This window comes from Pipra filicauda, unplaced genomic scaffold (assembly GCF_003945595.2).
Source record: "Pipra filicauda isolate LSUMZ 115617 unplaced genomic scaffold, ASM394559v2 scaffold499_size419610_pilon, whole genome shotgun sequence".
Taxonomy (NCBI): domain Eukaryota; kingdom Metazoa; phylum Chordata; class Aves; order Passeriformes; family Pipridae; genus Pipra; species Pipra filicauda.
The window spans coordinates 164,586-178,919 of record NW_024104641.1 but is presented as its reverse complement, the minus strand read 5'-3'; the positions used below and the strand labels follow the sequence as shown (position 1 = coordinate 178,919).

General features: G+C 44.3%; 1 protein-coding gene across 1 annotated transcript in view; it reads left to right on the top strand.

The window, feature by feature from the left end:
* Positions 1-14,334, top strand: part of LOC113999430 (limbic system associated membrane protein) — a gene marked incomplete at its 5' end in the record, with an annotated part of 259,970 nt that overhangs the window by 229,284 nt on the left and 16,352 nt on the right. Inside the window, 2 exons of the mRNA XM_039386660.1 lie at positions 1-149; positions 6,158-6,193. Coding sequence (XP_039242594.1) covers positions 1-149; positions 6,158-6,193 — 185 coding nt within the window. The remainder of the gene's footprint in view (positions 150-6,157; positions 6,194-14,334) is intronic.

Here is a 14,334-nt window from a genome sequence, read left to right as displayed (position 1 = left end):
GATAAACAGCGCCAATGGTCTGGAGATAAAGAGCACGGGGAGCCAGTCTCTGCTGATGGTGGCCAACGTCACTGAGGAACACTATGGAAACTACACCTGCGTGGCTGCCAACAAGCTGGGAGTCACAAACGCCAGCCTATACCTTTACAGTAAGTATGGGAGAGGGTAAAGGGAGGCTCTCACAAAGACCAGGCTCTGTAGAAAGCACATGGTGACCAAAACTCAGGAAGGCATCCACTTGGCAATTCAGGCCTCTCAAACCTCCAGCTGTGGAGGCTTTCAGCACTCTGCTTCAGATACCTACATGTTCATACTTGCCGTGAAACACAAACACAACCAAATTAAAAGGTTTACAGGCAAGCCCTTTGATTGACTGGCTTTGGTGAAGTCAGATTTTGTTAAAATAATAAAAGCATGTTTGTTTTAAAGCTGGAAACAAAAAACCCCTTAGAATGACAGCCCCTTTAATAAGTAGACAAAAGGCCAGGGCTCGGAGGATCCATGACAGCTGAGAAATGACACGTAATTCAGAGAGATGGAGAGAACTAACCACTGAGCCTGAGGAGAACAAGAGACAGTCAAGAAAAAGAGAAATTGGTTTGAAAATGGAGGAGAAAGAAATGAGAAAAGACAGAATGACTTTCAATGTGCATATCAGAGGGAACATGGGGGAAAGGCAAACAGATGAAAAATGGAATAAGATTCTTTGGATCTCATTCTGCTACCTTTCAATTACTAAGTTTGTCTTAGTAAGTGTAAACACACGGAATCTGGGACTAGACAAAATTCTAGAGCAGAATTACCTGCTGGTTTTGAATTTTGCAGCTGATTCAAACCTGCCCATAAACAAAGCCCCTGCTTGTCATCTACCATCCGCGTGTACAACCCATACAAACCACGGTGTATTCAAAATGCAGTTCTCTATTCCAGGCCTAGACTTGGACCACATGTTGTTATTGCCACTAGAGATAGACTGCAGCAAAATTGCCCACTCACACGAGGGACATGTAGACACAAAAGTGACTTATGGCAGTATTCCTTGCATGGTCCTAAATTGAATTAAAACACTCATGTCATGACCTGCATGTCCTTTTAAACAGAAAAACAGATAAGATGTGTGAAGCAGTCAGTATGGGATGCAGTTTAGTCTAGTTTCTACTCTGTGTGATCAGATTAATCAAACCACTATAAAAAAACCAGTGTTTTGGTTTGGTTATTTTTAACAGAGGTAGTGCAAAAGGATAAATCCATTTGTATTCCCTGTTTACCACCCTTAGATTTATTTCATGGCAGTTTGAATTTTTGCAAATTTCAGTGTATTTTGTGGAGGTTATTTTCTAAAGAACAGATATTATCATAAAAGAACATATATTTGATTTCCTGTAGCATTGCAGCACACAAAGCAAATTTCTACTTTGAAATTCTTTTCACCCTGGTCTTGTGACTGTCATGAGATTCAAACAAAATCCTCAGGCAGCAATCTGGAACATAATTTTCAAATACTCCAGATTTGTTCTTGCTGATATTAATATAATTCTAAGTTTAGAATCCATTATTTGTGACTGAATTCTAAATTTGGCCCTCTCTCTTGGTTCCTGTTACACAGATGAACTGAAATGCATCACTGAAACAAAAAATAAAATGAAATTCAATAATGTATGTATGCACATATGATTTTAGCTGGGGGGTTAGTTTTGCTAGAAAAGCATTTTGCATGACTTCAGAACTTCACCTCAAAGGATCTCAAAGGATTTGCTAGCAATGAATATTTTAATATCACACGTTATTTAGAAATGGTTGAGTGTTATTAGCACCGTTTTGCAGTAGGAAGCCAAGGTACAGAGTGAAGAAGTGATTTACCCATGGTCATAAAATGAGTGGCAGAACCTGTAAGAGACCCAAGGAAATCTTGCGAAGTTGCCATTAACTATTCCAGGAGGAGATGTGGCAACTATTAAAGATGGCTTGCAGCACCAAGGATCCTATTTTATCCCCCTTTTGATGTCTATGAAGAACACTTTCCTTCTTTCAAGTTGCTGGATTTTGTTTATCATTTTTACCTTAGAAATGCAAGGCCTATTTATGCTGGAGAATGCTGGCGAACTTCACAAGAGCCAGGTGAACAGAGGTACAGGAGCTGAGAGAGATTTGATGATTTTCAGTGGACTCTTTCTAACTTGTTTTTTGTTGCTTGGTTAATCCCTGTTTCTTTAGTGTGCACTTGCTTCTCAATGTTTCAGGAAATCTGTTCTTCTAGTTAGCGTGGAAGAGAGAAAGAGAGAGAAAAACACAAATTCAGGCAGACTACAGATGGTATTTTGAAGGTAAAGGGGGGAAATGAGTGAAAGGAATCCAGCTTCATGAAGATAAAGAATGCAGCTGAAAAAAACCTACAAGCCCAGATGAAAAAAATGCTGTAGTGATCACACAGTAGCTGAAATAACAGGTAATGCACACTCCCAGCCACACATCCAGACAGAAAAATAAAGCAGCTTTTGCAAGGTACAGCAGATACTCAAATACTTGGGAGTGTTTTTCATCCCAGGAATCAGAGATTTTATTTCCTTTTTAAATAGAGAACAAGCTCACTGTAGAGCAACATCCCACTAGGGAGGTAAGTACAGCGATGGTTCCTCAGTGTCCCATTGCAGCACAAAAAAGAATGGCAGCGAGAAGTGAAGAAACAACCAGACAGTTAATAATGAGGTACTGGCAGCTTTGCCTGAGGTGGAGGGCAGACAGGGAGCTAGCAAAGTGATGTGAAAGAACAGTTTAGCAGTACAGAAAAATGGGTGACTACCATTTCACGAAATCTCAGCCAGCACTGAAAAACTCTCAGAGAGACTGAGTGCCTTAGATGTCAACGTCATAGATAGAAGATGCATTAAAATACAAAAACAGCTCCCTTGAGCTGTATGAATAGATAGCTAGTGATCTTCCTTAAAGAATGTAGCAGCAGGATTGCCTGCTGTAGGTGGAGAGATTTAATACCCCTCACTCCTGGAGACTGAGTTTACAATAACAAAAAAATGGCCACAACAAAGGTTTAACTTACCCAGGAACCTGTCTTCAACAGCAATATGGAATATGTTTGCAGACAGGCTACTTAGGTACAGTTTGATGATACAAGCGATCTAATAGCTTGCTGACATCCCTTCCTCCCCACTCCTTTTGCTCACCCTGCTCTCTGCCACATGGTTTCACTTATTCTGCTACTCAGTGGACATCCCACTGAGCCAGATCAACCTGATAAATAAGTGAAAAGGTAACTGAGCTTTACTGCTCACCTCCCCAGAATGCCCCCAAATGTTTTCTTTTGTTGTTCTGAGCTGAATTACTTCATGGACAGGCTTAAGAAGCACCAAAGCCCATGCAAGAGAGAAAACTGTATCATGCATCTGTGGGTGTGAGGAGCTGGGAAGGCAGGAGGACCGTGTTTTGCAGCAGTGATGATCCAGTAGGTCAATTCAGCTCTGTAGAGCCTAGGGGTGTTTGTAAGCCCCAAGCACAAAATATGGTGAGACCTAAGAAAGGGGCAGTAACACACATCTCTGTGAAAATTACCTGATAGAGAGGCAAAGCCAGGGCTGCCATCACAGAGCAACAGAGGTGAAAAGTGATGTCACAACTGAAGGGAAAGGGTTTTACCTCCAGGTGTATTAGGAGGTAGGGATCATGTTTTCTTTTTGTTTTACTCATCTAACAGAGTGCTATGAAAAGCATTATGAGTAAAAGTCACCATTTGTAGCTTAACCCATGCTACCCAGAAGTGTATATGTTTCTATATAAGTATATATAAATATACAGCAGACACACATTTGTTGTAGGAACACAGATACATAGGTTTATGTGCAGGAGAGTACGTATACATAGGCATGCACCTGTGTGATGTATAAGCAAGCCCACACACCTCCACCACAGGCACACAGAAGCAGGTGCATTCTAGCAAGGCAGAGGAAAGAAATGAAAGCTTTTCCAAATTAGTGACTTCTGCCTCCCGCAGAGCTAGCCCTTCCCATAGGATGAAACAGGAGACAACAGAGCAGTGTTGCACATCCTGATGCAGTCCTGCTGGCTAAGTTGTCTCAGTTATAGGAGACTGCCACCTCAGCAGATGCCATATCATCTGCATCCTTTGGGGAACTAGAAAACACGGAGGTGAAGCAGCCGCTGGCATGGCCGGTACCAACTAGAAGCAGCAACAAGCGGGATCCCCCCCCTGCCTCCTCGAGAGGCTTCAGGTGGAGTCCAGCTGGTTTGATTGCAGAGGGGCACGTTCCTAAAGTGAGCTGGCACTGGCCTCTAACTTGTCATTATTCATTAGTGTCCTGGCACAAGCGCTGGCTGTGTGCCTGAGCTGACACCCCTCCTTCTAACTCTCTGCCCACACTTCGTTGTGCCTGAGCATTTGCTTACAGTGGTTGCTGTGAGGGTTTGGAGTGTTAACTGGAGCTGAAATCCCTCTTAGTGGTTCTTAGTGCAAACCCTGTGTCTTCCCCCCAGCTGTCACTAACGGGGAGACTCAGGAGACAGGGAAAGTGGTTTGGGGTGACAGTCAGACGGGGCAAGGCTGAGACACTGCTAATGAGCCAGGGTGGAGCAATAAAAGCAGCACACAACGGGTGAGGGGAATAGAGGTAGAGTCCTTGAATAGAAAGCAGCATGATAATGAGGCCGTAGTGCTTTGCTTTAACTGCTTATGCTGTGCAGCCTGTAGCCTGCTGTGCAGGAAGAAGGTAAAGGGGAGTTGAGTTATTTAACCAAACTAAATAACAAGGAAGTCTTGTCAGCACAACAGCCTGCTTTCGCAGAACAATAGTCCCCTGTTGCTACATAAACACAGAGATCCAGGCTAGACTTGTATTTGATCTCCCCTGTGCCTGCTGTGGATTCAAACAACTCCATTACCACCACGAGGGCAGAAGTTCTGCCAGTGTCACAGGGATCGGCCTGACCTGCTACATCCTTATGGGCTCCAGCGAGGCAGAAACTTACTCTTTGCGCCAAGGATACAATATAAAGAGCATTAGCCTCCAAATAGCTGGGCCTGGGTTGATCAGAGAATGATAGTGGACTACTGACGTATCCTGCCAAGCTCTATGTCCATCAACAGTGATCTTAGCAGATAAGCCAGAAGACCACTCATTGTCCCAGGCCTACCATCTGTTGCAGCTAAATGTGTGTGTACCTATGGATCAGTCCATGAGCAGGAACTTGTCTCAGTCAGTACAAGGCATCCAGCAAGTTCTCCAATGAAAGGAGACCTAGCAATCAGAGTCAAGCCTGGGGACCTTGTATTCTTGGTTCTATGCCTGGCTCTGCCAACAGTTCAGCATTTGACCATGGGCAAATTGCTTCCTTGCTCTGTGCATCAACTGCACCATCTGTGAAGCAGAATTAACACTACCGTTAGCCTCAGACTACCAATACTGTTAGCCTCAGACTCAAGTCTCTGATACTGCAATTCTTTTGGGATCCTTTCGTGGAAGAAGCAAACTGTGAAGTCAGCAGTGACGTACAACAAAGTCCTGCTGTGACATATAATGAGGACACGCTGTAAAAACCCTATAAACAAGACAGCAGGCTCTGGGTACAACTGGATTATGATGAGTGCAAAAACTCTGTTCCTTTCTGAGGAACAAAACTCTAAAGAAGGATTCTGCACGGTGATTGCTCCCATGCACAGATCCTCAGGGGACCTGTCACTGGGAAGAAATCCATTGTGGAGAAGGTTCTGGGGAGGCAGCAACTACCCATGGAGGGCTTCCACAACGCACCTCTCTTCCAAGACTAGCTTCCAGAAAGAGGTGTAGCTAAGAAGAATTGTAGAATGATGACATGAGTGGTCTTGAAAGTCAGAGGGAAGATATGGCCCATCAACTCCAATTACCTTCACTGCAGATGCTTAATCCCTCTTGCTGTGTGGCTGTTATTTGTTTAGTTTTTCAAATGACTTCTCTCTGACTCCCAGTCTCAGGGGTTGTTGATGTGTATTAGGCGTGTTGCTAGCAAAATGCTCTGTATATGAAACCTACTCCAGTTCATCTAATTTGGGGATGGACAACTCCATCAGGTTTGTATCTGCTGCTTGCTTGGTGTGAAAAGTGGCTTGTCCTTTTCTCCTGCATGTTGCTTATTGTTTTTTTTCCCCCCTTAGAACGAGTTTTACCCACACTCCCCAATCCTTTTCCAGGTCAGTATATGTTTTATGTTGAAGTAGCTCTTTAGCCGGGTCATTCTCCGTCATCCTGACAAGTGCTCAGAGTTAGTGATGGGCAAAACGGCTCAGAAATGCAGGAAAATAAGGGCTTTCCCTTTTCATTTACATGTCATTTTGTCTTTTCTGCTCACCTTCCTCTTTCCCCCTCTCTTTTTGAAAAAACAATCAATGGAACAGCAACAACCAACCTTTAGCCAAGCTTTGAGCAGTGACATTGTGTTGTCATGCAGGTCTGGACAGTTTTCAGTGAGGTTCAATTTGTCTGCAGACCTACACGTAATGTATATTTCCATCCTAAGCTGTCTTTGCCCACTTGTTCAGATTTGGATCAAAAGCATAAGCAGAGCTAAAATTTTGCAGAGACAGTAGAAGGGACAAGTGAAAAGCTAAAACTGAAAATGCTGCCAGAAGGTTTTTTCATTCTAGTTGTGCAACTAGATGCAACTGCATCCACAGGAAAACACATTGTTTTCTGAATCTTTTGTCACACTGCTCCAAGTCTGCCAGTCACGTAGTCCTGCATTTGATGCAGAGAGCATGTAAAGAGGCATGGTGAGGTGTTACTGTTTGCTTTATTCCAAGGGAAGAAGGTGTGAAGGCAAAACAGAGTCTGTGTGTTTTTCCCACCAGAAAACAGAGTCTGGATGTTGTGTCTGTGCTGCCCAGTCATGCCTCAGGTCCTGGCATTGTTGCCCCAACATCCACATGACACTTGGGGCTTGGTTGTGACCTTGAGATTCTGATAAAGCACAGAGACCAGGCATTTCCAGAAAGCAGGCTGCGGCATTTGAAAGTGGTATTTGAAACTAAATCAACAGTAAGACAGCAAGTCCCTGCGTTCACTTAAAAAAATCTTGGCCTAGAGCCCCTCAGTATCTTTGTTTTACTGCCATATGATGAAGATGCACTCAACTCATGGGATGCTCAGAGACCTAAATTGTTAATGTCTGCGCAGAGCTTTGGGGTAGAGTGTTATTAGGAACCCACGTTGTTTTGCAAAAGAGCACCTGCTTGAACAAAGCACCTGCAGGTACTGCCATGCAAAGAACAATAAATGCTGGGTGTTACACCAGCTCCATTTAACCACTCTGCTGTTTTCAAATCAAGCTCTGCTCTTGGCAACTTATTCAGGTTCAGGATGTAGTCACAACTGCCTATTTAAAAGGCAAATCCACAAATACAATTAAAGAAAAGTACCTACAAAAAAAAAATGAGGGGAGAGGTAGAAATTAGGCTACCATTAAAATTAAATCCCAGAGAGTGATTTGTAAATAACATTCAAGGAGCTGAGGAAAGGAGTAAAGTAGGCCATTGGGAACCTAGTGTGGAAACATAAATCCAATTAAACACCATTATTATATGTATTGCAAATGAAACTTGTGCTGGGATATGAAATTAAAGTTGCTGAGGCTGTTTAGGATATAAGGTTTTGAGGAGTATTCCAATTTTAGGTGCTATTTTTTTAAGCAGAATTTTCAATGACAAATATTTTTGTCTGATGAAAAACCCAGGGTTCTTTGGTTTTATGATTATTTTTATTATATATCCTTAAATTCCACAGGCAGGCAGTGTTAATTTTTTTCATAGGCAGTCCTGTTTACAGCTGGTTTTGAATTAGTAGCCTATTAACCTAAATGATAAAGCAAAATCTGTGAGTAAGCAAGGCCAGGATTCCCATTACAAATACACCTCCTAATCAAGTTGCCAAGGCCATCCTGCACAGCTTTAGCCTATCCTTTAAAACACTACCCTCTCTCTCTTTGAAGCTGTTATTTTTTTACTGCTCCCCAGTCTCCTGAGATCATCTTGAAGGACGTCCTGGTGCGACATCACTTCTGTGAGGAGTCTCCAGGAATTTGTGGTGCCAAATGATGGTATATCTCCAGTGATCCAGGACACACTTAGAGGATTTTGCAGAGGGGGAAAGTAGAGTTTAAATACTCTCAACCTGTTTTCTGAAAGCCCCTACCAGCTTCTGCAGTGTGGGCCGTCAGCACAGATACTGGTGCCTATCTCAACATGTGCTTTTACTTTGCTGTTCACCTTCAAAGAAACCTTGGGCATAACATTTTCTTGTTAGACCTTTTCCTCCCTATGAGTTGATGTTCTGAGATGTAGTCCACAGCAATCAAATAAGCATCTCCCCAATGACCAAATTCACAGCCTTCTTCCTCTTTTTCCCTTAATTTCCATTTCTCTTAATCCTCAGTAACACTTCCCTGCCCTGTGAGGCTTTGAGCATTAATTTAAAAGGAAGATGTTTTGAGATGAAGCAGCTATCATTAGCTAGCTGCTGTGGAAATATCTTGCTTTCAGGCGGGCTGGAGACTCAGAAGCAGCCCATTCAACTAAACAAATGGGACTTGAATTTGATGAGGCAGTTTCCTAAAAGGCTGGTGGAGCCCAGCTGATTCAGCTCTCAACTGAATTGTCCTTCAGTAATTTTTCCAGCCCTCCTAATTTTGCAGCCAGGCACTTCAAATGCCTTGAAATGTCTTCTGCGATGATGCCACATCTTCGTGTCTGCATTGTAACATCATGTTTTAATGGGCTGACACAAGACCTGGCTGTCACAAAGCAGAGGCCTTACTGCATCATCAGGTGCCTTTTCAAAAGGGTTTTTCTTCTTGAAAAGGAGAATTTGCTCATTCCCCATCAGATCTGCCAATGACAGAGCAAGTGTGGTCACTGTTGAAGCACTAAGGGTTCTGATACAATTATAGCACTAGCTCCGTCTTTGTCCTCCATTGTCCCTTGTCCTCAGCCCTTTGAGCATAGAGTCCTTCCCCTGTGAATATCACCTAGTGTCCACATCAGAATGGCTTAGCCAGACTAATGGGCTTCAAAACCTGTGAGTCTTCCTCACAGGAGTTTTGTGATGAGGGCTTACCACAGGCTAACTAGAGGCTTTCTCAGCATGGTTAGCTTGATGCCCTGGGAGCTCTGCAAGGGAGATGTGCTGTTTCCCAGAAAGGAGCACATCCAGAGCTGCTTAAGGGCAACAAGCGTGTCAGTCTTTGGGGCCGGAACAGACAAAGTCATGGCCATCAACTGGTTGACAAAAGATTTATAGCAGTAGTATGTTAGCAATTAGTGGAGGGGGAGGGAAAAGGAGAATGACCAGTTCTGTCTTTCTGCCAAAACGTGCACTGATCGGAGAATGACCCTGTATGGCTGTAGATTGTAGATAGTCTCCATTAGCTGTAGCCCATGTAGCCTGTACTGTCACTAATGCCTTCATCAGGTGGGTGGGAGCTGGGGGAGAGAGATGTTCATTTGAGTTTGATGACCAGAGAGCATCTTTCTTTCTAATACTCTCTCAGTCCTCTTTCCTCTTTATGGAGGTCCTGGCTGTGGAGAAGAAAGCTCATCTGTTGCAGTGGTGACCTCCACCCATCCCTGCTCCCCTTTTGCTTTCTCTAGTGCATGACCCTGCCAGTTCTGCTGAGCCTGCAGCTCTTGTGTCAGCGGGGTCTGCTTTGGTCAAAAGATGAACATCTGAGTATTTCAAAGCTAAGGAGAGAAGCATGAGGGTTTACAACAGAGACTACAGACTGTAAAGGATTAACATGTTATGGGGGTTTGCTGACTAGGCAGTGGTGTGGGAACAGTCTGCAGAATCCAGCCCTTCCAATACAACCAGCTAAAGAACCCATCCATCTCTGGAGTTCTCTTCACTGAGGCCAGAGGGTGCTTCCTCATCTCTGCTCCAAGAAAGGGTCAGTGAAAATCCAAGCCTTCAAGCCTTTGAAACAAACTAGTTGGCAGAGCTGGGGAAGCCAAAGCATGAACAGGCCAAAACAGACAATCTTGCCTGATTGTGATCCTGACAGAGAAATAGAGAAAAAAAATAAAGAGCAGGGGAAAATAATGGTCATAGGGACCAAGCACAGGAGGGCATGTTTGGAGCCATGTGCAAATCTGGTTTTTCCATAAATTCTAAGGCATTTGAGGGCCACAGTTCAGCTGTTCTGGTCACTCCACAGTGATGTGTGGCTGACTACTCAGAGCATGCCTCACTTTGGCAGCTGATAACGCCCATGATCCTGGGCGGGAAGCGCAACTCATGGTTCTCCTTGCTTCTCACTGGTGGTTCCAGCCAAGTTTTCCAAAGAACTCATTCTCCATTTAGGGAGTGCAGAAGGGATTGGCTCTGCAGAGTGGACGCTCAGACAGACCAAGCTTCTCTTGTCGATCAGTCAGTGTCTGTCCCTGCCAGTGCTGCCCACTGGGTGCCAGGCCTGTGGGGGTTTCAGGCCAAGGGAAGAGGAAGGACAAGACAGGGTGAAGGCAGGCAGCCAATATAATATTAATTGCTTCTTGCTATTTTATAGGTACCAGGCAAGGGATAGCACTGTATTTTATTTTGAATGTGTGGTTTAAAGTGAATAATATCAAAGTCAATGGTGATGATTGTGTCTTCCAAGAGGGGATAGTATAGATGTAGCCAGAAACAGCATCTTAGGGAAAATAGAAATGCCAAGAATTATTTGTTGCTACAGCTACCAACATTGCCTGGTGGTTTTTTCTGAATAGCAACAGACAGCTTCTGTTTGTTGAGATTGCTTTAAAAAAATTAAAAACCAGTCTGCCTCTTCCCCCCCCCCCAGAAAAAAAAGTGTGGAGAAAAGAAATGAGCTTTCTGAAAGAAAACAGAGAAACACAGGGGAAAAGAAAGAGAAGTGGCTTTATTGCTTGATCTGTTTCTGTACTTTTTGTTCATTAATTTTAATTTAGATTGATTTATTCCAAAATGAGCCTTAGGTTGCATATATTTGCATTGTAGCAGCGCTGTGGAGGATCCAGTGAGTGAGGAAGAGCACCAGCAGAGGGTAGGAACTGAGATTAGAAGTCCCAGAAAGATATTCCTCCCAGCTGGGCCCTTGCAGTGGGAAGGCATTTCAAGGTCTGTGTAGTCACTGGTGTGGCTTTGCATCCACACAGAACAACCCTATGGAAGAGAGGTCAGGGCACAGCAGTCAGGTGGGAGAGTAGAGGTTGGGTGGAACCAGTGGGGGAGAAAACACACAACTGAACTGCAAAGATTAGAAACAAACCCATGGAAGAGCGACTGCTGTGGAAAATCAGTTGTCAGATAAGGACACTTACAGTGTCAGCATTGTAGCATGGACAGATTACCCTGCAGAACAGAGCTCAGGCAGGCTATAACCCTCCTGAGCCAGATATTCCCAGACCAGAGGACACTCACAGTCTGATATTATCTGTATGTTGGATGAGCTTTTGAAGTCATCAACTGGACCTTCCTCCTTAGACATGCTGAAGGCAACTTATCCCCACAGCACAGCAGGTGTACCTAAATCCTTGCTCTCCTTATTTCTCATGTTGAGCTGCCATACAGGCTGACTGGAACCCAAGTGTGGAGGGCAGCGAGGAGGAGGATGGAGAACAGCCACTGTTGTCTTGATTTAATCCTTACACACACACAAAAATTCCTCCAGCCCCTGTGAGAAAATAATCAAAGAGTAATTTCCACCTTCATCCTCCTTCCCCCCCCCCTTCCATTTCCAGTGTAAACCACTCAAGAATTTTCCTAACAAGTTGGCCTCCCCTCTAGTTATTGTCCTAAGTGAACAGTCTCTCCATTCACTAACGCATGACGGTAAGTTGGTTTGGGAAGCAGCAGGTTTATCTTCCCAGCTCAGGCAGTGCACCGGGCCTGCTTGTGAACCAGTTGCCATTCAGTGTCTGCACTGCTGTTGATAAAGCACATTACACATGGCTGGGCTTGCATGATTAATACAGCTGTCTAAGCGCTCTCTGTAAAAACAAAAACAACCAGAAAGGAGAAGGGAGGTGTGGGATTTGGGAGGGAGGGGATGCATGGGGAAAAAACCCAACCACTCCAAAGAAATCAGGCTTGCAGAAAAAACACAGCACTCCTGGTAGGCCTTCCCTTCCATGTGACAGCCGGTCTGACAGCAGAGCTCCCCTGCAAAAGGGAGAGGCCTCGTGGCAAGCTGGGCAAAGGAGAATTGCGCTTGGCCCTTCCCCAGCATTGCCTGCATGTCCCTCTGCAGTATGGGGAGTGGATGCATGGACGGGAGCGCGGGGTCAGGCCGTGGAGAAGGATGTGCTATAACCAGCATAGCTCCAGCGAGGTCCAGTCAGGCAGCCTCTGCGGTAGGTGTTGCAGGTACGCAGGCACAGTGATCCGTGCTTACGCTTCTAAGCCAGATCACCACAGGCACCCTACGCACGCACATCCCATAGCCACCAAGCAATTTCCAGGCACCCTGGAACATCTAAAGGAGGAACAGGAGTAGCTTCCAGCATCTTTTCCATTCCTCCAACTCACCCAGCTGAAGGCCTGCTCAGCTGCCTGTGTAAGCTGTATTAACTTTCCCCGTTTAATTACTGGTCTGGGAATGGGTTGTGGGGAGCCACAATGGCTTTCTGCTCTGGCTTTTCCCAGGCCTGGACCAGGTATTAAAACCATGCTTGCACTGTTAGGGTGTTAAGGTGACCAGGAGTCTCACTCTGGAATTACAAACACACAGACATATCCATACATTGATGAGAACACAAAGCAATATTTACTTACACCCCACACTTTAAGGACATACACCAGCCTGTGGACCCAGCTTGATTCTCATGACATCTCTAACTCATTGAAATGCTGAAAGGAGCACACGGGCTTGTTAAGAGTGTTCCTATGATAAAGGCCCTGTACTGCCCATTGTTCAGAAGCAACCTTTGACAAAGGCTAGCTTAAACCTCCTCCTATTTTGTTCCACTCCCAGGAAAGGAGAGATGGGGACAAGGGTTGGTCTCTGCTAAGCTCACTGCAAGGGAGTACCCAGGTACTAGAGAAAGGTAGGAAGGGCAGAGACTGCAATATGACTGGATTTCAGTACCACAGTAACCTCAAGCATGCTGGTCACTCTCCACCCCCATTTAGTTCTCCTTCTGCTCCGCTCTCCAGTCACCCTTAGGTATGTCCCCCCCTCTTCATTTCTGTCCACAGCCACTCAAATCTTTCCCATGCCATATATCCAGCAAAGCTTGTAGGAAACCATAGCAGAGAAAAAGTAAATAAACAAACAGACATGAAGCTGATGAAACCATTAATTTTTCAAGAGGTTCCAGAGCCTCCAATTAGCAAACCTGCTTCCTAGGGCTGTATGTGCTCTGGATGAGGGGAGCTATGCTGTTTGTCCTCTATTAAGACACCAGGTTATGTGCTGGCATCACCTTTGATCTTCTGTGCCCTACACATGTGCTTGAGAGGTGAGCAGGGGAGAAACTGCTTTATTTTAGGAAAGTAAAAAGCAGAAAAAGCTCAGATCTTCTCCATTATGGCCTGTAAAAAAGTCGGTGCTATGTGGGGTTTTTGGATGTTTTGCTTGTAGAATGAGAGTTTTCAATAAGTGATTTGAAGACTATGCAGTTTTAAGTATCTGATTTTGTATCAGTCATTTGCCAAGTGTTGGGTTTTTTTGTGTTTGGTTTTTTTTTTCTTACATCTCCAGTTGCTAGGGAAATGGAAAGAGTGGGAGAACTATTTCTTCAGCTGTGAAAAAAACTTGGCACTTTTTTATATACACAGGACAGACTTGATGATGAAAGATCTGTGTAACCTTGAAACGTAGGTTGTCTTCTAGCTACCACCAGCCTCACTGGTCAGGATAACAGTTCAATTTTAGACTAAGATTACTGTAAACCAGCTTCAGGATAAATGGTGTAAGCATCCAGTCTTGAACACCACGACCTTCTCAGAAAGACACTGAGAAATACAATTTCAGGGATATTCTTTAGACCTTAGGGAAGGATGAGTGAGCTGCATTACAGAATGAATCTTCTCTCAGACATAAGGTGTGATAGATGAGTACTTAGTACACCATGAATGAGCTCCAAAACATGGGGAAGAACTGCTCAGTGCTAAAAAAGCATGAGCAAATTCTCAAATACATTAAACCGAGTGCAAAGATTGATAGACACCAGAGACATTTCCTTAATCTTGTTGGAGAGTTGCTGGAGGGCATCCTCCCTAGTTTACACACTGGTACTTCCACCTCTAGGAAAGCCAGCCTATTGCCACTGCAGTCACAATCAAGTTTTAATTACAGGAGCAGAACTGATAGTGACAATGGGGA